The sequence below is a fragment of the Parambassis ranga genome, chromosome 7, assembly GCF_900634625.1.
Source record: "Parambassis ranga chromosome 7, fParRan2.1, whole genome shotgun sequence".
Classification (NCBI taxonomy): domain Eukaryota; kingdom Metazoa; phylum Chordata; class Actinopteri; family Ambassidae; genus Parambassis; species Parambassis ranga.
In genome coordinates this window covers 9,838,128-9,860,251 of record NC_041028.1, presented here as the reverse complement: position 1 = coordinate 9,860,251, position 22,124 = coordinate 9,838,128, and the positions used below count along the sequence as shown (strand labels likewise).

Genomic DNA, 22,124 nt, shown 5'->3' with positions numbered 1-22,124 from the left:
AACTGGCTTCATTTAATGTGAACAAGCAGCAGCTCTATTCTAAGCTCTTTATCCCATCTCATTCTTTCAGTCAGTCTGCTCAAAGCTCCTGGCCTAGGTGAGGTTTGGAATGTAAAGTGTATAGAGGCTTATCTTCACCTCCGGTACAAAGCCTGCATTACTATTGATGTCATACCACCCTGGCTGTCAATCTCTCCATTTCACCCTCACCTTTGTGACAAGACCTTAAGATAACCTCCTCCTCTGGCAACTCTCTATAAGCCTCCATTTTCATCCATGCTGCTTTGAAGAGGCCTCAGTGTGGAGCATGCTGTTGAGGCTAACGCAACCACATAATCTGAAAAAGGAAAAAAATGTGAGTTGAACACACACTTTGCTGCAGGTGTGCCTTTAACATCATGCCCATGACCACAAATCAAACTCATGACAATGAACAGTCCTGACAGGAGTCATGAACAGATTTTTTTTCCATTTCTCTTCCAAGGTTACAGCTCTCACGTTAGTTGCATGGCTTGTACTGTATCCCCCTAAGACTTGTACTAGCTCAAAAAACACATGTGTTTTAAAACTCTCATGACCCCTCTGGTAACCTAAGAACAGCTGAGACTTCTACAGAACATTCTTAATATGGCAGTAGATATTATTACTGTTATATAGTCATACTACATTTGCACTTACAAAAAGAGACACAGAGATAATCATCATTAGCTACTTAACCCTATTATAATTTAAATGTATCTGAACACTTCACAGTGGGCCAATGTTTACAATATTATGACTTGGGATGCAGCACTTATTGTTATTCCTATTGTTAGGCTACCTGTGCGTACAGGTATGGCATGTGACAGGTCAATTGTCTGACAGTTACAATTATCTATTAAAATGTTACATTTTACACACCCGGCTATTAAGTTCAAAAATAGATGAAGGACATCCTATTTTTGTAGGCTTTAATTAAATAATTTTGATGTTAAACACCAGTTCCTTTGCACTACTTATTTTAGTGTTAAATACGGGTAAATATTAATATCAAAGTTAAGTAAAGTTAAACTTTTTTATTTTGATTTTATTATTATTATATTCATACCAGCAAGGTTTTACCTTCAAATCTAAATCCTACTTAATAAAGGCCGTCTACTGTTTTGTTTACGATGACGTGTCGACAGTGTAGTAGTTTCCCAGAGTGCTGCGCGACACTACAGTCCACGTCATTCCTGCGCAGCCGCAGAAGTGTCGCGTCGGTGAGCTGAGGTGGACTTTCTTTGCTCAGTCAGACCTAAAGGAGCCGTGTAGTTCAGCAGCTGGACCTCAGAAATACCAGGAAACCTCTCAGACAGTCTCTCGAACAGCACAATGATTCGCATAGCCGCATTCCTCGCGCTGCTGGTGGTTGCCTGCTCGGGTAAGTCAGCGGAGAATCAGTAGAGATTTGCCGGTTTTAATTAGCCTAGCGCTAACCAGCCTTAGCTGCTAGCGAGTTCATCAAATCAGTTAAGCGTGCCTACTAACTTTGGGCAAGTACTAGTGTTTTTTGCCAAGTATTGTTGCCAACCTCTGTTTTCTATGGTGACAGGAGAGAGCTGCACAGATCCAGTCATCACGCCGTCGGCCTACACCACGTCTGACGCCGTCATCTCCTCTGAGTCTGTCTTCATCGTTGAACTCAGCCTGACTTGTGCCAACGGAGCACAGGTAACTGTCCCTCTCAACACTACACACAGACCACACTAATTGATGTCAAAGACTCACTGATGGTGATTTCTGTCCTCCTCAGAGTGTGACCCTGTATGCTGATGTCAATGGAAGACAGTTCCCTGTGACTAGAGGCCAGGATGTTGGCAAGTACCAGGTATGTAGTTGGAGATGAAATGATTGGTGTCAGTGTAACTGGTTACAAGATAATGGCAGTACAAAAGACTGATTATATATCCATAAAGTAATGTTTAAGTTGTACTGTTATTTAAACTAAACAGCAATAATTGGCTGATAAACACATGAGGGCTTTGACCAGTCATCATCCATGGTTATTGACTGTTTCCTTCTATTCTAGAGAAAGTAAAAGCTTTTTAAAATTGCTGTGTTTGTATGAGTTAACCTCAGTAAGTTCTCAATGCTTCTTCTTTCAGGTGTCCTGGAGTCTTCCTCACAAACAGGCCAGCTCTGGAACATATCAGGTCAAGTTCTTTGATGAGGAGTCCTACAGTGCCCTGCGCAAGGTCAGTGTCTGAGTTAATCAACTGGTAGTCTGCTGCCTTTGATTGTTACTTGTCTTTTTAATGTGGTGATTTTATGGAAATTTTTTGTGTTTCAGGCCCAGAGAAACAATGAAGATGTGAATGCTATTCAGCCTCTCTTCTCTGTCAACATTGACCATAGGGTAAGTCTCTCAGAACTATAGTTGAACACATGCATGCAGTGAAAGTTACTTTAAAAACAGAACTCTATTTTACTTCCACTCTAATATGATCATTATTTTTATATTTAAAATGAATTGTAAGCAGTACCAATTTCACAGAACGCTATCACTGGACTTTGCAAATATTAATAATATAAATTCATTATGGTAGCAGTCAGGGATTTATTTGAATAACTGAGAATGAGTCAAAAATCAAAACCTTTGAATGGGTGATATGGCCTGAAGTTCATATCACGATATACATTGCAGCTTCCTGCGATAACGATATATATCACAATATATCTGTGGATGCTGTCATTCATCCAGGTCATAGTCATTTCCAAGAGTTTAAATCGAGGCAACTGGACTCAAGGATTGTTTTTTGAAGACGTTTTGCCACTCCCCCAAGTGGCAGAACTGAAGAAGCCACTTGGAGGAGTGGCAAAACGTCTTCAAAAAACAATCCTTGAGTCCAGTTGCCTCGATTTAAACTCTTGGAGGAAAAAAAAATGTGTGTGTGTGTGTGTATGTATATATATATATATATATATATATATATATATATATATATATATATATATATATATATATATATATATATATATATATATATATATATGTATATTTATATATATATATATATATATATATATATATATATATATATATATATATGTGTGTATATATGTATATATATATATATTGCAAAAAAATAAAAGATATTTCAAGTAAAAACTTTATTTCGAGCTCTGCCATACCAGATACCAGTGTTTCCCAATCAGTGTGCACAGTAGTGTGCTGTTAGAGATCATCAGTTAGGAATCAGTTAGGAATTAGCCAATTTCACTTAATTGGTCTGAAAAATGTTATTAATTTATTTAAATTTGTCTTAGTTCGTCTATGCCAGCACTGTATAGTGACGCGCAGATCCATAGAGTTAGATATGTGAATGGACTTTTGTGTCATCGCATGCATCGTCTAGTCTGGCAATGCGACCGGTACCTTAACTCAGTGCAGTCTCAATGTGTGTGTGTGTGTGTTTCCGTGTGTTGCAATCGGTACCTTAACTTAGTGCAGTCTCTGGGCAAACTATGCTGTGCGTGGTACCGAGAGCAGAGAAGTGTAAACCCTACAGAGATATTCGTGTTGTGCTTCAATAAAGGTTGGGAAATGATGTCAAATGGCTCATCAACGTGCATTATCAGGTCGATAACATTAAAATCTCTATCATAGGCCAGATTTGTGTCGTTTCTACTGTATATCGCGCATTACTATCAAAACCCTGCATTTATTAAAAGACTTTGAGCCACTAAAGTCCCTTCATAGCCCACTTGTATCTGGAAATACAGGGGTGTTCTTATTCTGTTAAAACAAAGAAAATTGGTGTGCTGATTTAACACCACAGATTACCTGGATTAGTCATTGTGTACATGGCAATTTTGGTTTTAATTTTAGCAGCCATCCTTTTTGCTTTCAGCCTCAGTAATGATAAAACAAATGAGACATGAAACAAGAATACATGTTTGTCATCTATTTTCTTTTCTATAAAGCTTTAATTTGGTTCGAATCTAATTTTAGGGAGCGTGGAACGGCCCGTGGGTTTCTACTGAGGTCGTCGCTGCCCTAATCGGGATCCTTGTCTACTACATGGCCTTCACTGCTAAGAGTACCATCCAGGCATAAACAGTCATTTTTTTAAACCACTGGATCATAAAGACTGAATTCTGGTGGAACCTGGCCAACGTTGTCATCCAATGATGTGATCTGCTTTTTGGGCAAAGATCAAAAGTAGCTGTCTTTGTACTTTTTATTCAGACTGTGTCTGATCAGTCTGATCAGTCTTGTCAATTTACAGATGAATTTTGTCATAAGTTTGTCATCAGTCATCGGTGTGGGTGGAATTTTGCATTTTTTTTTTTTAAATGCCAGACCATAAAACCTGGACTTCACAGATAAAGATCAGCCACTGTAGTCAGTCCTTCTTTGAACATCAAGACCACTTTGTTCTTCTTTGTGGACACACTGATCAGAGTGGGGCTTGTACAGATGTTCTGAACACAATCAAAGGTGGAGTCACTCATGCATCCGTGTCGGCACTGACTGGTCTGAATAGCCCTGGTGGACGACTCTCTTCCAGGCAAACAAATAAATGGCTTGTTTTTCTTTCAGTGTGACATGTCGGTCAATGTGTCGCTGCTCTTCTATAAATGACTGTTTCTCCATGTTGGATGGAAAATTCTTGCTCCTTTTTTCCACAGTAGTTATGTTTTTGATTACGCATTCCCATAAACTTATTAAAAGCAATAACTGGCTTGTAGGCCATGGCTGAACTCTCATTGGACACAATGTCTATTTCTGTCTGCAGAGGAGAGGCACTGCTGCCTCACCAGCATTCCTAGATAGTAGAGGGGAGACTTGTGTTCAAACAGAGCAGCTGGCGTTAATTCAGTAAACAGCAGCTGATTTTGCTTTTGTTTCGTCTTTCGACTTCCTGCAGTACCATCATTTGAACACACTGTGGCAGCCCATGGCTGGTTTTTAAGATGCAGTTGCAGCTGCAGTGAGGCCAGCTGCCACCTCATGGTCAGATTACATGAGGTTTTTACTGTAAGCTGCTAATGTCATGCAACACATTGCATAATGCACTCGCTCTGCCTCACAGCCACTTCACTCAAATTTGTCACGTTTATGGGTACTCAGAGCAAACAGGCTGATGTGATCTAGGTTGTTAGAGGTTTAAAGTTAGCGTGTCTATTTCTGTCTGTGTCCTGAATCTGTGTTTGCACTGCTGCCTTTACGTACAGGACTGCACAACTGCAGCTTCTCACTCAGTCCCAGCGGACTAATGTAAACGTTGTGCTTTGGAAACACAATCTGCTCACATAAACACCGCATAGCTGCACAACATCAAAAAAGTTTCTCGGATGTCTGCCTTTTTTCAGGCTTTGTCATCACACACTCACTCACTGAAGGTTTGTGTGTGTGTGTGACACAATAGAGATCACACTGTTCTTAAAGTGAATCCAGACACTCCCTCACAGAGTCACCTGCTAGGAGTGTGGGAGGGGGTGGCTGGATGTAGGGATATAAATGGAATAAACAAACAGAGATTCACAAACAAACAGATTCACAAACAGGATTCTTCTCTTTACACACAACTGTGGATGTAAAACGAATCATTTTGTGTCATTTCATAATGAATTCTCTTACAGGAAGTCAGAGTTTATTCTCTCAGTGGAGAATTGTTTATGTGTGCATCTGTTTCTATCTCAGACACTAATGTACACAAACCATGTAAAGAAACAATCAGCATTCGTATCATGACTTGGAGTTTAATTTACATCGAACTTTAATATTGATTACAAATTATTATATAACATTTTACTGTGATATTCAGTGTTTCTGTGAGTGTGTGTGAGTGAGTCCTGCGAGGCAGAAAAAAGCTGCTTTGACAGAGGTGTGTACAACACCAACTCTGGGGCCAGACATCGATGGGCTTAGTAGGATTCAGCAATGTGGAAAGTGGCGTCGCACAAATGATTCTCACATGAAGTCACACTTTTCTGTCTACGCCGTGAGTATTATTATTCCTGCCCGGTCTTCACACTATTTGTAAAGCAAGAACAAAGTCAGCAGACTGTGGACAAACTCAATAATCAGACAAATGGAAGTTTTTCTTTTTTACACTGACCTCGTCTTCCTTCACTGCAGTAATAGTTATTGTTCTGGCTGTGTGTGTATATGTATGTGTAAAGTGAAGCACATGTGAGATGTGTAGCTGCTTCAGCCAAGTTTGACTGTGTTTGGAGGGAACAAACTCACAGTCATTTCCAAGCTTTTGTGCTCTCCTCTCCATTATCTCTCTCTCTTCCTGTCCTGTTTGAGCACCTTCTAATCCTCTTTGCCTGTCAAGAACCAGCCATATATGGGGAAATGCCAACTTTCTCTCTTTCTCTTGAGAATCTTTATCTACATAGTATTAGACATCCATTCCACGTTTCACAATAGAAGGGCGACCGCTGTTACAGAGCTTTCTTTTTTTTCATTTCTCATAGCTGGCCAGGAGCCATGAAAAGCTGTAGGTTAAACAGGAGCAGACACATCACAACAAACCATTTCTTAGTACATAAATCTTGTGAAAGCATGTTCAATGAATTCTCATAAAACGGGTTTTATCAGACTGCATCCACATGCCTGTTTTTACTGTGGAGGAAAAAAATGGCATGGTCTTGTTGAAGTGTAAACACAACCGCGCTTTAAGTAATGAAAACAAGGTGGCTGAGAGCGATAAAAGCTAACCTTGATCCTCCTAGCTCTCAAAAATAGCCTCTTTTATATCTGTAAATACTTTGCATTTAGTAAAAATCACCTTGAAATCAGAGGCAGTTAAATTGTTCTATTCCTCAGTGCAGGCATCAGCTATGGCTGAGGGCGTGTTGTGTTCAGGTTGTCAGTCTGTGTCAGTGTTTGTGTACACAATATTATGATGGACGTCTTCAGATTTGATATGTTAAACTTGGACTCAAGGATGACTTTATTAGATTTTGGTGGCCTGGAAGATCACTGTCAGAGGGACCTCAATCAAAAAATTGAAGACTTTATTCCTAAATCAAATATTCATGTGGCCAATTTCTTGAAATTTGGAACAAATTCACTCAAAGGCCACTCTGACCTCACACAAAATAGTTTATATCATAATGAGGACAGATATAGAGCAGTGTATAGGTTTGTGGAATAATCTGATTTACAAGTGGAAGGAGAAAAAGAGAAGAATGACAAATTGTTCAGCTTGTTTTTCCTTTGCCTCCTCTGATTATAAACTATGATGCTCCGCTGCTCTCTCTCGGTGGTTGTGTAAGTTGGTCTGGGTCAGATGCCTCCCGGTGTCTTGGAATGAGCTAAGCAGCCGCAGCAGTCATCGGGTCTGAGGAGGGGTCTTGAGTTAAGCAATGCAGACACATTGCTCAGTATAGTAAAGTAAAGCTGCTGGCTCCTGGCTCTGATTTATACTGACTGTGGTCAAGGCTGGGGGGGCTCTGTCATTCTTCAGAGCCACTGGTTGCACTCCTTGGCTGACCTTAAATTGATCTGAAGAGGGAAGTTGCCCTATTTTCCTGCCCTTGTGACGGCCACACTGAGGAGTCATTTATTTTCTTTTATACCCCCATCGCAGCCACAGGACTGACAGGAAACGCTGCCCTACTGTGATGAAGGAGTGACCTTGAGCTTAGGCATCAGCCTTCAGTATGGAAGGCATTAGGACATTCAGCATAAACACACCTACACCTACACACCAGTATGAGATTATTAAAAAGCGGCGACCTACCCTAAAGATCATCCATCATGTGTTAGGAGAGATGATGTGGTTGCTGTGATAACAGCCACTGTCTTCTCTCCTCAGGACACTCTCTGCAGTGATGGGTCTATTTTTAGAGTATATTTAGCGGCGTTAGTGCAAACACATCCTCAATTTAGTGGGGCACGTTCATTATTTATCTTTTTTACTGCTCACTAATGGTTGTACAGGGTGTATAATGCATTGATAAAGCGCTTCTGTTTGGCCGCTCCTATCGATCACTAAAGCTAAATATAGCTGAAGTCTGAGAAGAGTCATCCTCTGACCTCTCAACTTCCTGACAGGAAGAGGAAAATACATGAACACCCTGAAGGTTTGGGAGAAGTTCATCTATTTCCTGATATAACAAAGTCAGACACGGGACGTTGTTGTTGTAGCCTTTCACTTGGCAGAGAATCAAAGTGGAGGCTTGTGTCTGTGGAACAAATGCACAGTGGCGTGCTGAAAGCCCAAACACCACAGCCCGCACAGAGGAAAAGGTGAGGCTGCTCCTTCGACCAAGACGAGTACTCCTGAGACACCTTGAAAGCATCCCGGTATTGTCCTAGAGACCTGGTGGACACTGTTCTGTCATGAAGAAGAAAGGAAGTGCAGACCTAGCCCAATGTGAGAGAACAGACAATAGACCAGGAACACCTACTATGAAAGGCTTTGAGCAGATATGATCAATTCTGATCTCTTTTTATACACACACATCTGTTGTATGTACAGTGGTTTATATAATTTAATATAAAATAATATTTATCTTTATAAGTCATGCAGTTGAAGGGCAGTAAGCATTCATTTTTACAGAGAACAAATGCAATAGAAAAACTGTACCTGATAGGTACATATACTACTGTGTGTGTGTGTCATTTATACAATAAATAAAAGATAAAGGAACACATGGCTTGAGGTGTGATATATCCACTGATCCTTGCTGTGGTGGTAGCTCTGTGTAAGAATAACGTGGCTGACATCATTTGAAAATTAATCCAGCGAGGGAGGCCCCTCTGAAAAAATGTCTGCTGCCATTACAGGCACTTAGTTTTGACTTTCAAGCAGATAAGATGTGCAGGAGTTTCTCTTCACACTCAATATATCTGTAATGTGTCTACCGTTAAGGCCTGTGTAGATTTAAAGGTCCAGCTTTGAAACATTTTTGGTGTGACATCTCATTGCAGCTCAGACGTCTGATTTACATTTACTTTTTATCTAAAACACCGTATAATATCTAATGTGCCTTACATTTAAATAAATACACTGTACACTGTTCATAACTGTACATGGAATGTAGTTTTCTCCTGCATCATTGTGGGTACCTTATAAGCACAGAAACACAGTCACATTATTGTATCCTACTTGGTTATGGAAACCCTGTTCATTTGTACTATTCTAACCCTCACTGTCAGTACTCCAGTTCTTGGAACTGAATTCCTCCTGAGCGAATATGAATTCAGCCCCCAGCATCCATCTCTAATCCTCTTTCTTTGATATAACAAAGTTTGTTCACATTATTAGATTTCAGCTACATCCTTCTTGGGACCACTCCTGCAGCTGTAACATGCATGACATCCCCTGTCTGCTTTCAGTCTGACAGCAGTCTCTCTCTCTCTCTCTCTCTCTCTCTCTCTCTCTCTCTGTACATGTTTCTTTCTCTCTCCCCTGATCCTGCTGCTTGGTTGTCTTTACACCCACAGCTCTCTGTTTGCTGCTTTGTACATTAGGCGTGCCGTCAGGCCATTAATTCAGCAATGCACCCCTTATACATTCCTGCTGCTCTGCTATGTCTGAGCAAGGCCAGGGTTTTTCTTTCATATGAATCATTGCAAAAAGTCCTTCTCAATGGCTTCCGAGGTGAAAATCTCTTTTCTTTCCTGGCCACTTTGCATTGCAGATGCATTGAAAGGCTGCACTCTGGATGGTGTTGACATCTTCAATGACACCCTTCCTTACTGGTGAAGTGGGGAGGACAGGTGATTACAGATAGAGGTCCCAGTGACAGTACAGCTGTCCTTTGTCAGTGGAAACATCTGGTGGAGGTCAGCGCTATCTGTGCAACTGATGGCGCCGTAGTTGTCAGCAACAGCACGTCCTTGCAATAGGTGCGTGTGCACCCATGCATGCCGTTTCAAGCATGCCTCTGTGTGTCTCTTTCAGTCTCATCAGCTGCTGTCAGTACAGGTTGTCCTTGGTGGTGGAAGTGTGCGTGGTGGTGGAGTCATCAGGCAGAGATCCCCGGCGGCCGGGCCGTGACCGACAGTGTAGCAGGTTTTGCAGTTCTCTGGACACACTGCTGGAGAAAGCTGTGTAGATCCAGGGGTTGGTGCACGAGTTCAGACTGGCAAGCAGCATCAGGATGGTGAAGGCCACTCCTGCAGAGGACATACAGAAAAAGACCAGTGCATGAGCACATTTATATCCAGAGATAAGTAAGATTTCCCCCTAATAAAGACTGTGAGCAGAAACTGAGGACACACTGAGGACAGTTTATCACATTGTTCTCTTCTCCCTTGAGAAACAACTGTTTAGTTTGAACATAAAACAATCATGATTATTGTTTTCCACTTTATTTCCTTCAGGAAGAGCAACGGGATTATAAATATCCCAGAGGGACAAAACCTCAAACAGTCAAAACGTCTGATAATAAACATTTCATGTAACAACTGAACGATGCTTATTTCACTGAGGCCAATTGAGGATAATATATAAGAGCAAAACGATTTTAGAACAGAAATCTGATTATAATTAGCTGTGTGTGTTTGAGAGTGTGGAGCTCTCCACCGCTTACACTTTGTTTATTTATGTGTCCATCTCTCTCTCTCTGTCTCTCTGTCCATGTGTGCAAACATACATTCCTTCCTCCGTGTGTCTGCTTGTGATTCTGGCTAAAGATACTGGCGTGGATCATTGTTGGTGAAATGTCAACATCTGTGCGAGTTGCAAAATCAGCAGGGGATATAAACAGGTTATTTACCGGCCTCTCTTTGTCTGCCTTTAGCTTCAGATCAGAGGACACCCACTCAGTCCATACTATCAGCCACAACGTAAGGCCACACTTCCATGCTTGCCTCATCACCGGTTGCCAGTAAAGAGATCAACAGATGGTGTTTGTGTGCCAACATGTACAGAGGCTACAGATGTCATCCAGGGGTTCCTGGTTGTGGGTCAAAACAAACATTGTTTTTGACCTTGCATTTCACTCACTATTACCATCTGAGTTACAGCCTGTCCGTGGAATAATGAGCATGATTGTGATTAGATGCAGCACACTGACCTGAGGTTGTTGTTGTTACAAACCAGATCCAATCATTTAACTTTTAGCTGCCTTGGATGAAAAAGAGTCGAAGCTTTGCACATTTAGGGTGATTAAATGGATTAACTGGGATAAGTATGTGGGAAAATGATTCTTCTGAAATCACTGATGTTTGTTTTTGTTGCCCTTTGAGGCTTGATTGCACACACAGGTGAATGTTTGCACCCGTGTTTGACTGACCTTGGTCTGGAGGGTTGGGGTCCCAGGCTGCCCACAGCTGGACGATGAAGAACGGCGACCAGCAGATAGTATAGACGAGCACGATGACCAGGGTCATTCTCACTGTTTTAGACATGGCTTTAGTAATGCTTGGAGGTGGAGTGGCTGGTGGGGGAGGAGGAACAAAATCAAGAGAGCAGCGAGGAGAGCCGCTGTAGGACTCCTGGCACTCTGAGCTGGTCAGCGTTTGCTGCTGCTGCATTGGTGATGCTGTTGTTGTTGTCATCACATGCTCACTAGGACAACTGCTATACTGAATAGCAGGTGGTACACAGTTGTAACACTCCCCCACTTGACAGTTATGGGTGTTATTGTGAAGGCAGTTATTTGCACCCTTTAACAGCTGTCCTCCTCCTCCTCTTCCTTCCCTGCTGCCGCCTCCGGACGCCCGTCTTCCCCTCTCCCTGGCCCGCTCATCCTCCTTCTTAAAGCTGTGGAAGCGAAACAGGATTTCACTCTTCTTCAGCTCAGCCATCACCATCCTCTCTGACTTCAGGTAGATGTTATTGTGAATCTCACGAAAGATTCTTATCTGAAAAATAGGAATTAGTGCAACTCAGCGAGGGGAAACCAGACATTCCATCGCTAAAAGGCCAAAGGCTAAACTTTTATAGCTGACATGCTCTGGATACAGATGCCTGACAGTGTTGTTTGCAGTTATGGATATTTCAAATGAAAGAGAGAGTCTGTCAAACATGTTTTATAACATTTCATAACTGCATTTCTGATTTTATGTTGCAGAATAGCTGCTATAAGCTACACATGATCCCCACCTGAGCATCTTAAAAGATCAGAAAAAGGCGATTCATTCTTATAACTATTTTTAATATGCAAGTCTTAAATTTTAAGGTTTGTAACTGCCAACCTTTGCTTTTTTCACTTTTTAAAACATTAAACATTCTGATGCACAATTCAATTTAGTACTAAAAACATAATTCCTCTCTGTCAAAAAGTGCCTCTTGATTTGAAACTCAATAATGAAAACAGGTCAGGGATTCTATGTTTGGCTGAGATCTGGTACATTCCACTTCCTGGCAGGAGGTTCTCAGAGTGGGCAGCCGTCTTAGCAGTGGCCCTCCAAGTGCTGTGTTAATTAGGGGAAATAACTGGACCCCAGAAATATCTTTCCTTAAATAGAGCAGGACTGATGGGAGGCAGCACAGAATGCCTATCCTCCATGGGATGCTACATAACACCAACCACAGTCGCCCACAGGTTATTATCAATGCGCTCGTCCTGAAAACAAAACAGCATTTCATGCATGCCACATGTTTCGCTATTGAATAACATTGCCTCAAGTGTGTAATCCTAGTCAATAGTCTGTGCAGCATGCAGCCCGTATTTACCTGACAGATGGTAATGATGAGGGCGGGCAGGAGGAAGACAGCCACAGTCATCCAGGTGACATAGGCCTTCAGCCCCCATGGCTCGGCAAAGTGACCCCAGCACTCAAATTCACCAGGAGCCACTTCTGAGCGAGAGAAGATGAACACCTGAAAGACATGACAAAAGACGAGTGGTTGGCTCACCTGCAGGCGTGGCATGTGGTGATTTCCCCCCTTCATTAGCTCAGTGACCTCAACAAGCTAAAAATAGACCAACATCTTGTGGTCTACTGTAGAAAACAGGGTGTGAACACATGCTGAGCTCTCATTTCCTATTTTACCGTGTGTGTGTGTGTTTGTGTGCGTGTGAATGGTTTTGTTTGCCACCCCTCCCTACCTGTGGTATGCTGAGGACTAGTGCCAAGCCCCAGGCCACCATGACTGGGGTGTTCCAGCGGGAGACTGCTCCCCCGCGGTAGGCTTGCAGTGGACAGCAGATGGCATGGTGCCGATCTACCGTCATGGCAACTATCATGTACGACGAAGCAAACATGCCCACAATCTGTAAGTACTTGACGGACCGGCAGAGCAAGTCAGGCCCCTGAAACCTTTCAGTTATGTCCCAAATAAGCTGGGGAAGAACCTGCACACAGAGAGAAAACACACAGTCATTAGAGTGATTAGTGATTAGAGGGATTAATTATGTTTCTAGATTGGCCTGTAGAATATAAAAAAGAGTTTTTTTTCTTTTACTGTCAACATGCCTGTCAGACATGAATCACTGTATCTGAGGATTAGCAGACAATGTTGCCACTGTCACAGTTCATTTGACTCTTTGAAGGAGCTTTATAAATAGAAAAGGTAAGCAACAATCCCTGTGGAGATGAATGTGAGATTGATTTCATTTATTTTTTTTATTCATTTATTCTGCGTGAACCTTGCACAACATGAAACTTCACAATACTGCTGAAATGGCCCCAGCTGGTGGTAGCTTCTCTCTCTTTGCTTCAGACTCCCCCCCCCCCACTTTTTTTTGTAGAATAGAAAAAGTACCAAAATACACATCAATAATGACCACGGACACTCTAGATTATGTTAAGTTAACACAACAGCCTCCTCCTCCTGTAAACACCGACTGTGTGTTTGTGTGTTTTATTTGATGGATGTGTGTCAAAAGCTACAGTTTCCAGCTGTTTCAGGAATGACTAAAGCTTTTAAAAACAAACTACACATTTGTGTGCTGTTTTTAAGATTTATGGCTTCACTAAGAACTGATGGGCTTGAGTGTTGAGAGTCCCTGGCAGAGTTGAAAAGTCAGCGAAGATTCAAAGTCAGAAAAACATATAATATTAAAAATAAAGCCTCTCTTAGACATGCAGTCCTGTCATTAATCTGAATGGGCTCCTTTTTCCATCAAAGGTGTGGCAGCGACTTTATTATTCATATCATATTCAGGTCTGAGCAAGATGTGGCTGCATAGATGGGTACACACACAAGAAAGAGGGCCAGGTGTCAGCAGACCTCTGCAGAGAGCAGGACAGCTCCAGTTTGTGTTTTGCATCTCTGTGCTGCCTCTGTAACTAGCCAGCTCTGTTACATATCGCATGCTTTGTTTGGTTCTCATTTAATTCTTGGGTTTCCTGGTTATTTCAGTATATTTGTATTTTTCCTGGTTTATCTTGCCTGTTTTGGTTATTTCCTGTTTTACTTTGAAAGTCTGGTGTCCTGGTGTTTCTGTGTGTGTTTTACTTCCTCCTGTGTTTCCTGGCTTGTTGATGGCCTACATCACCCATACATTGTTCTCACCTGCATCTTGTTACCCTGTTTGTATTTGAGTCTTGTGCTGCCCTTTATCTTAGACAGTCTGTGTTTATATGTGTGTTCATCCCAGTGTTTTCAGCCCGGGTTAGGTTGGTCCTTTTTTTCGGCATTTTGTTTGTTTTATTCCTCTCAAGGTTTGTGTTTGTTAGCCTTTTGGAGAGTTTGGCTTTTAATTTGCAGACTTAGTTTTGGCTTTTTATGTTCATAAAGCTCACCTTTTGTTGGACTTTGGTTGGTTTTGTTAGTTTGCATTTAGGTCCTGCTTCATTTGTGAATATAAAACATAACACTCCCAATTATCCTAAAGAGCAATTTGCAATAAATACCACCCTAAAAGAGACTGAAATCAAAAATTATATGAGTATTTTCAATGTATGACTGTTCAATTAGTGACAAGGCCAGATTGTTTGCTGCATGCCTTGTGCATGAATCATAAACATTACAAATAGACCACATACGATGGAGCAAGGTGAAAACAAACATGACGTAATCGTTACCAGTTTAATACCATTACGAAACTGGAACTTGCTACAGCGTGAGAGCCTCCTTTTTTCTTGGTGTGTCATAAATCAGTTTCCCCCATTACAAATAAAAGGGTTTCATACAGTGGTCTCTGAACTAACCTGAAAAAGAGCCACGACCAGGTCAGCCACACATAGGTTGACCATGAAAACGTGCATTGGTGCATTGTACTTCCTCCTTCTGAGGAGCACCCACAACACAAAGCTGTTCCCCAGAGTGGTGAGAGCCAGCACCAGGCCAAGCACTGCAATCTCAGCCCGGGCAAGGCCCAGATCTCTCATGGTGGGCTGGGGCAGCGTGCGAGGTGTGGTATTGGAACCATTCTCAGGGAAGAGCCCAAAGAAGGATCCCCCGCTGTGAGAGGTGTTGAATGTGTTCAGTTCAGAGGCAACGGAGGAAGAGAAGTTGCTTCTTCCTGTTGCACTCAGAACAGAGAGGCCTAACCCATCCCAGTCCGTTTCCACGCTGATGCTTTCCATTCCTGAAAGACAAACACAGTGTTAATGGGGGGAAAGCAATAAATCCCCAACTGTTTAAACAATACTCCACGTAGTTTAGTCAGCAGAAGTCATACTGGTGCGCAGTCATGAGACTATCTACACTCATATTTTAGCACTGATTTTTATCAACAAATGATTTTCTTGTTCTAAATGATCACATTATCATCTGCGTCATATCTGAACCCCTTTATCCAATTTCCCCAAACTGCTCTTAAATTTGTCAGCTGAGTAATTTTACACTTAGCGTGTGTGCCATGTCGTACCACCGAGAACCCAAACTCAAACACTCGGCTCTTTCATTTAAGCTGGTGTTGGTGCTGAGATTAATCACAGGGACTCTTTGTTGTCGGTGCATCAGCAGCAATTTCACATACAAACTCTAAATAGCTCATCTTGGACAACCTTATTAAAACCGACTGAAAGTAATAAAAGCCAAAGACTGTACCAGTCATGCATGCCATGTGAATATTGTTCTGTTTTCGGTACTGTCTCCAATTTTTTAATAAGTCTTCAGCCTGCCTGTTTGTCCATCTCTCATTCTGTCTGACGCAAGTCCAGTGCAGTTTATTTTCTTTTTTCATACTTTCTCAAGGTTGATTTGACAGCTTTTCCCTTCTATCCCACCACTCTTATTCACCTCCGCTCTCATAATTGCTCTCATCCCATGCTTACCCCCATGCATTCCTGTTTTCCCCATGTTTTTGTTCCCCTCATCACGGCACTCTCTCTCTCTCTCTCTCTCATGCATCCAGGCATTCTTTTCTCTTTCCCCATGTCACACTCTCAATAAACTTTACGTTTATTTTTCCTTGCTTATAAATAAATGGCTGAAAAGAACAGAAAGTTGAATGAGATGACAATTTAAGAAACAGAGCCATGGGATGCTGGGGACAGCCTTGGTCAAATAAACTGGAAAAAAAACAGTCTGTGAGGGGAAAATTGAGGCCGAGTGGAGAAATGGCAAAAACAAAACAAAAATGCCAGAAAAGGTAAAAGAACAGAGAGGACGATGAGCGGAAACAGGAGATGGCCAAATACAGTTCTACAGAGAGCAACGTGCAGTTAGATATCATAGAGTTTGTGCTGATTGACACCATAATGTGTGTGTAAGGAGCGGTTATAGAGAGATTAGGTAGAAGGGTTTGGAAATGCTCCACGTCTTTAAATAGTAGGAAAAACCTGCAGTCATTGTATTGTGCAACTGAATTACCGTGAGAGCTAATGACCAATTTGCTAGTAATGGCGTGCTCGCTGCTGGGCGTGTGTGAGATAACACAGCTGAACATACTGTCAAGTTTTACATGCTGGCTTTGCCAAAGGAATGTAGTATTCAGATGAATGCATGACAGGCCAGGCCAGCTGGACGTCTCTGTCCAGTGTGAAGGTGCTGTGTGGATGAAAAAGAGGAGAATCTGAGCGAGACCATTCCTCGCAGCTCCTCTCGGGTTTGAGTGAATCCCTTCTGCCACACCAAAACACTGCCTTAAAAGGGATAAAACAAAACTTTTGTCATGCTTGTCTACGTTAAATCAGCATTGGTTTCAAGGATTCTTCTCAAATATTTGACCCTGTCTGAAGGTCCTTTGGATCAAAGGTAGTAATATTCATTCTTATTGTGTGTTTATTATTCTTCTTTAATTAGAGGAGGAACCTCCGGGCCCCTCTTTGTTGGTATCTGAGGAGCCTTGTGCCCCTCTCTGTAATTACAGCATCATTCTTCAGAGGATTCTTTGTGCTGCCATGTTCATTTATGCTCACTACATAATCTCATTATGTATATTTGCCCATGTGACTGATTTCTGATGAGAAATTCTTCTTTTAGTATGTCTCTGTGCAGATGACTTAAACAGAGGTGCTTCAGCCCCTGTGTGGCAGCATTAACTGGAAGGACTAATAACTGCTCAGACAGAGCCTCAGTAATGGATAAAAGCTTTGTCTGTTGGTTGTACACAGAGAAGCATGTGCTGCATGTGCTGCTTAACCACATATCGTTTTGTATTCAATAATTCTGAATTAGCCCTTGTTTTCCTGAGCTCCTGAAGGACAGAGAAACTTCTCCAACTGTGCTCAGGGCTCATTTACATTGCTTGCGCATCCAAGAAATCAAGACAGATTGTCTTCAAATTATTCAATGGCTCAACTCATGCATTGCTCAAAACTTCTGGCAGTGGCAGTTTCCTATCCACTGAGGACATTCCTTAAACTGAAGCTACATAGAGAAGGTAAACAATGTCTGCACAACTGTGCTGTAATGTATTCCAAGCACATCACATCATTCCCATCTGTCTGACTGACTTAATGTAAAGCAGAAATTATTCCATCCCTCTGAGCTGGATAGACTGTAGACACTGCTTTTAGTAGTTGGTGGAGTACGTTGCTTCCTCTTTACTTTAAAGCTTTCACTCTGATTAATGATGGAGCCAGACCCTCCCTTTGCTTTACTCTCCAGAGGCCAAAATGGTGTGCAACCATCCATTTTCATGTCCACTCCATCCTATACTACTTTCCCACACATGGGGGCTCGGGTTTACACTGCCTCAGGGATGGCACAAACAGGTAGTTAAAGTACACAAAAAGTCTTATAGGTACCAACTACTCATATCTTGTAACATCCCAGTTATCTTTTCGTGCTGTGCACACATGTTTCGGTATTTCATTTTGACAAAGTACGTCATGTTCCAGCTATTTGTCGAAGTCCTCTTAAACCTTCCTATAGGATCCTAAGTATTAAATGTCTCTCACTGGCATGTTCTGGGGATGAGAAAATAATCATTATGAAAATATGTTGTCAAAATGTCTTATTTGTTTGTTTTTCCCCCAAAGGGTACTGTTAGAATATGAATAAAGCCTCATGCTTTATTCAGTTTTTATTGCCACTGTGTGAGAACAGATGTTTTAAAGTAAACATCGGGAAGATATCAGTCGACAGATGCAGTTTGCTTAATAGCCACACCAGTAAAAGCTATCTGATCACAACATTTAAAATATTTAATAGACTATTACAGTGCATTTGAGGCACTTAAAGGGTAAGTTTTGGATTTCTAATAAAACATGCTAACCCTCTGCTGCAGTTTTACCTGTTAGACAAACAGATCCATCACTTCCCTGCCTGTCTGATTTGTGCCTGTCAGTTTCTTGATTAGTTCTTGATCAAGATTGATTAATAACAATTAAAAGAACCTCTCCTTCCTCATTAGTAGCCAAGTGTACGTTCAACCTGTTTCCCCTCTCTAATTTGCATTTCCTTCTCTTTTCTTTTCCTTTGCCTCACCTGTTACTTCATCTAGATTAATCCACCCACTCCATTCCTCTTCCTCTTTCTAAGAATCCCTCACCCCTCCTGTCATCAAGACTCACAACCGCAAAGAAAACAGCTTCTGATATGCTAATTATTTTGTTAGACTGTAATTAGCTTTAACATTAATTCACTTTAGCAGCAAGAAACAGGATTAAAATGATCTAGTCTGAGTGGACTGAAACTGAAGAAGCAAGCATCAGATCACACTGTGTGATTTTGGAAATCTGTGCTGTGTTTCTCAATATGGCATGAGACTTTATTTACATATTGATCAATAGATTCTTACACAATAAAGGCTGGTATGAGTCACATAGTGCCACAACGAAGGCAGTGCAGCATTTCATCTGCATGATAAAGCTGATATGACCACGCTTTCTTCTTTAAGCCCCACATATCAGTAAATAAGATCCCCAATGGCTCGCTCACATGCAGCATAAATTCACCATCTGAATGAGTCTGTTCAGTGATAGGTGAAAGCTATGTGTATATATATTTATGCATTCAATTTATGGAGGCACCTGCTGTACTCATTAAAAACCGAATTCACAGCCTTCCATCCATGATTTATTCCTCTCTTTCAGAATGTGTCACTCAGGCGCTGGTCTCCACCACAAACCGCAGCCTGTGAGTTTGTGTGAACAATAATAGCTGTTCTTTTACTGTCTTGCCCAAACAACCCATTAAACGTTAATCATGCAAGACCACATCTCATTTCGCACCGCCTGCCCTGTCTGCCTGCATTTCAGTCCTGTTGTGCAGTGGTGATACATTAATTTTGTGTTCAGTATCATCAGCAGCTAGTTTATTTCCATTAAGTTGGTGGAGTGAACTTCAGGTTTGATGATGAGGAAGGTCCAGGTCCCCTTATCGTCACTGATAAAGCCTGCTCGCAAGACCACTGACTGTTTTTCTTGTTATGTATCATTAACTAGCGTGCTGACAACAAACACGTGCCTTACACAAAACAGGCTTGTTTTCACATCACTCAGCTGATACACGATTCGATTCGAATAGAAAGTGTAGCTGCAGTGAGACCACACCAGCTGAAACAGGCCTGGAGCTTTGTAGCTGCTGAAATGAACGCAATGAAATGATTCCCTGTAAGATAGCAGGCTAAATTGACTGTGACAATAACAGTAATGATGATTTCTGCTGATGGGCACCACAATCAAGGAAGTATTTTTATGTGCAGATAGGGTAAGACGGAAATGGAAAAACCAGTTTCAAGCACTAACTAAAAAAGGGTTATTTCTTAAGATGGTTTAAAAAATTTAACCAAAAAATGATATTAAGAGGATATTACACCAATTTGCCCCTGTCACACAAAACGGGTAATAAATCATAACTGATTTGTGTACTATACGCACACATTCAGCCTGGGACAACAAATCTCCTTGTCATCTAAGGACCTTTGAGTTTCCTTTGAAAATATGGGCAGGACATGTAAAGCACTGACAAGGTGAGCACTATACATACCAGAGTGTGTGTCAGCTCTTACCTTGTTGTCAGTGCATGGTAAGCTTCCTGTGTCCTTTTCTCTCCGAGTCGTCTTTTTTTCCTTCTTGTCCCCCTGTGACTTTAGACAGAGCATTAAGACTGTCACCATTACAGTCCATTAACATTACATGCAAGAGCAGATCACATTAACAACCTGACAGATCCCGTGGGCTTTTTTAATCCATCGGAAAAAAAACTCAATGGATCACCTACATTTTTATTTAGACTGTCCAATCAAGCACAGTGTGTGTCAACACACACTACATACATGTTAATGTACATATTTTATGTATCATTAATGCATCAAAAGGTTTTTTTTAGATTAGCTGTAATGATCCATATTTTTTTGGTATAGCTGTGTATAAATTAAAGAAAACATTTTTAGATATATTTATTATTAGTATCATTGTTTACCTCAGTCATAGGTACAGCCTTTAAAACTGGCTTTTACAAAGATTTGTTTCAGTTTTGTTTATAATATTAAAATAGAGACACTTTTTTTAACTAATAAACTAATACATAGGATGAATAATGATTGTTACAATACAGGCTAAGAATAAACTGGGACACCATACACTAAGATAACCAGTTAAATGCTGCATTAAGGAGGGGTGGCAGACCTGCGTCTGCATATGTGAGTTACTGTAGACATACAGAGGAATGACCTAGATTAGTTCGTAAACAAATATGAGAACATATAATGTGTAGAAGTTTAAGTTCCAGCAGGTTGTGCTGGGCTGCACAGTATTACGATTCATTGGTGTAAAATTAGTGGACAGATATCAGTAGTATTTTAAACAGCGGTCTGAATGAGACATGATCAAAATTAAAGGTCCAAATATAAGGTACTTACTCACTTATAATCTACTTCAGCAGGTGATCATTTCTATCCAAAGTATTGACATCTTCAGTGTTCTCAATCCATGTCTTTCCATTCATCACAATATCAGCAGCCTCCTGAAGTAATCAGCCAAGACAGAAAAAATATTTACACCTAACTTTTTTTTTGGTCAGTTTTACAAAGAAGTTCTGACTGAGGAGTCTTCTGTGTGCCTGCTGCTGCTGCTGCTGCTGACTGTATTGTCCTTGCTGTGTAGTAGTTCACACTTGTTTAATAGCGTAATCCATTTGATAGCCATGTCTGTGTCCCAGGTCCCTGTGTGCGTCACGTTACGCCTTTGCAATGTGCTGTGCCTCCAACAGCACCAGCAGAAATGAATTTGAGCTCCGTCTGTTCTTACCTCCTCCACCCCCCTCCCTCTGCTGTTATCCCCTCCTCCTCCTGGGTCAACCAGCCTGTCCTCTAGGACTGAGGGTGGAGCCTGCTGCCAGGAGTGGAGGGAGGATGTTACACATACCTATGAAGTGTGTGTGTATGTGTGTGTGTGAGAGAGAGAGAGAGAGAGAGAGAGGGATGGACAGTTCATACATGTACATTTATATGTGTGTGGGTGCAGTAGTGTGCAGTATAGTTTTTGGGGCGACATGGTCACACCCATGCTCTTGTGAATGTGTGAGCATGCACACTTACAGTACAGTAGGTTAATGTTTGAGACAGAGAGGCAAAGAGAGAGACGCACCACCCCTCCATTGTAATGATTTATACCCCGTGGTTAGTTATTGATACACGCCGCTTGTGTTTTTATTCAAAGCTCTCCCCTGTTTTGCACCCTCTTCCATTTCTGTTGTTGGAGGACAAGGGCCAGAGTGCTGCCACCTAATACACGAATACCGATTGGTTGAGTCAGCTGGGCTAACAGGTCACACCCTTGTCACAAAAGGTTAAAAAAATGCTGTCTTTCAAATTTTAATGTCAAGGTTCCCTCTCACACACACTCACACGTGATGGTAAGAAAACACTTGGCATGTACGCAAACACTCGCAGGTGTGCACAAG

General features: G+C 41.5%; 2 protein-coding genes across 4 annotated transcripts; one reads left to right on the top strand and one right to left on the bottom strand.

The window, feature by feature from the left end:
• Positions 1-1,215: 1,215 nt before the first annotated feature.
• ssr4 (signal sequence receptor, delta) lies at positions 1,216-4,702 on the top strand. Its single transcript, XM_028408976.1, has 6 exons — positions 1,216-1,402; positions 1,574-1,692; positions 1,775-1,849; positions 2,127-2,216; positions 2,312-2,377; positions 3,974-4,702. The coding sequence occupies exons 1-6, from the start codon at positions 1,354-1,356 to the stop codon at positions 4,076-4,078; spliced, it is 504 nt and encodes a 167-aa protein (XP_028264777.1). The 5' UTR covers positions 1,216-1,353; the 3' UTR covers positions 4,079-4,702.
• Positions 4,703-8,470: 3,768 nt separating this feature from the next.
• On the bottom strand, positions 8,471-21,448 carry avpr2aa (arginine vasopressin receptor 2a, duplicate a). 3 transcript variants are annotated; one of them, XR_003670949.1, is made up of 8 exons: positions 21,082-21,448; positions 20,230-20,307; positions 15,035-15,414; positions 12,988-13,233; positions 12,612-12,758; positions 11,227-11,797; positions 10,708-10,887; positions 9,979-10,105 (listed from the first exon to the last, which is right to left on the bottom strand). XR_003670949.1 is itself a non-coding variant. In XM_028408975.1 (7 exons), the coding sequence occupies exons 3-7, from the start codon at positions 15,410-15,412 to the stop codon at positions 9,906-9,908; spliced, it is 1,542 nt and encodes a 513-aa protein (XP_028264776.1). In that variant the 5' UTR covers positions 15,413-15,414; positions 20,230-20,307; positions 21,082-21,448; the 3' UTR covers positions 8,471-9,905. The 3 variants fall into 3 exon arrangements, 2 of the variants coding, with proteins under 2 accessions (XP_028264776.1, XP_028264775.1); XM_028408975.1 differs by lacking the exon at positions 10,708-10,887 and having other exon boundaries at positions 8,471-10,105; XM_028408974.1 differs by lacking the exon at positions 10,708-10,887 and having other exon boundaries at positions 9,906-10,105; positions 21,086-21,448.
• Positions 21,449-22,124: the final 676 nt, after the last annotated feature.

Coding starts and splice junctions, on each gene's coding strand:
- ssr4 (XM_028408976.1), top strand. CDS start 1,354: ATGATTCGCATAGCCGCATTCCTCGCGCTGCTGGTGGTTGCCTGCTCG. Junction 1,693..1,774: donor CTTGTGCCAACGGAGCACAG/GTAACTGTCCCT, acceptor TGTCCTCCTCAG/AGTGTGACCCTGTATGCTGA. Junction 2,217..2,311: donor CCTACAGTGCCCTGCGCAAG/GTCAGTGTCTGA, acceptor TTTGTGTTTCAG/GCCCAGAGAAACAATGAAGA.
- avpr2aa (XM_028408975.1), bottom strand. CDS start 15,412: ATGGAAAGCATCAGCGTGGAAACGGACTGGGATGGGTTAGGCCTCTCT. Junction 11,798..12,611: donor TCATCATTACCATCTGTCAG/GTAAATACGGGC, acceptor CCTATTTTTCAG/ATAAGAATCTTTCGTGAGAT. Junction 10,106..11,226: donor CCCCAACCCTCCAGACCAAG/GTCAGTCAAACA, acceptor TGTCCTCTGCAG/GAGTGGCCTTCACCATCCTG.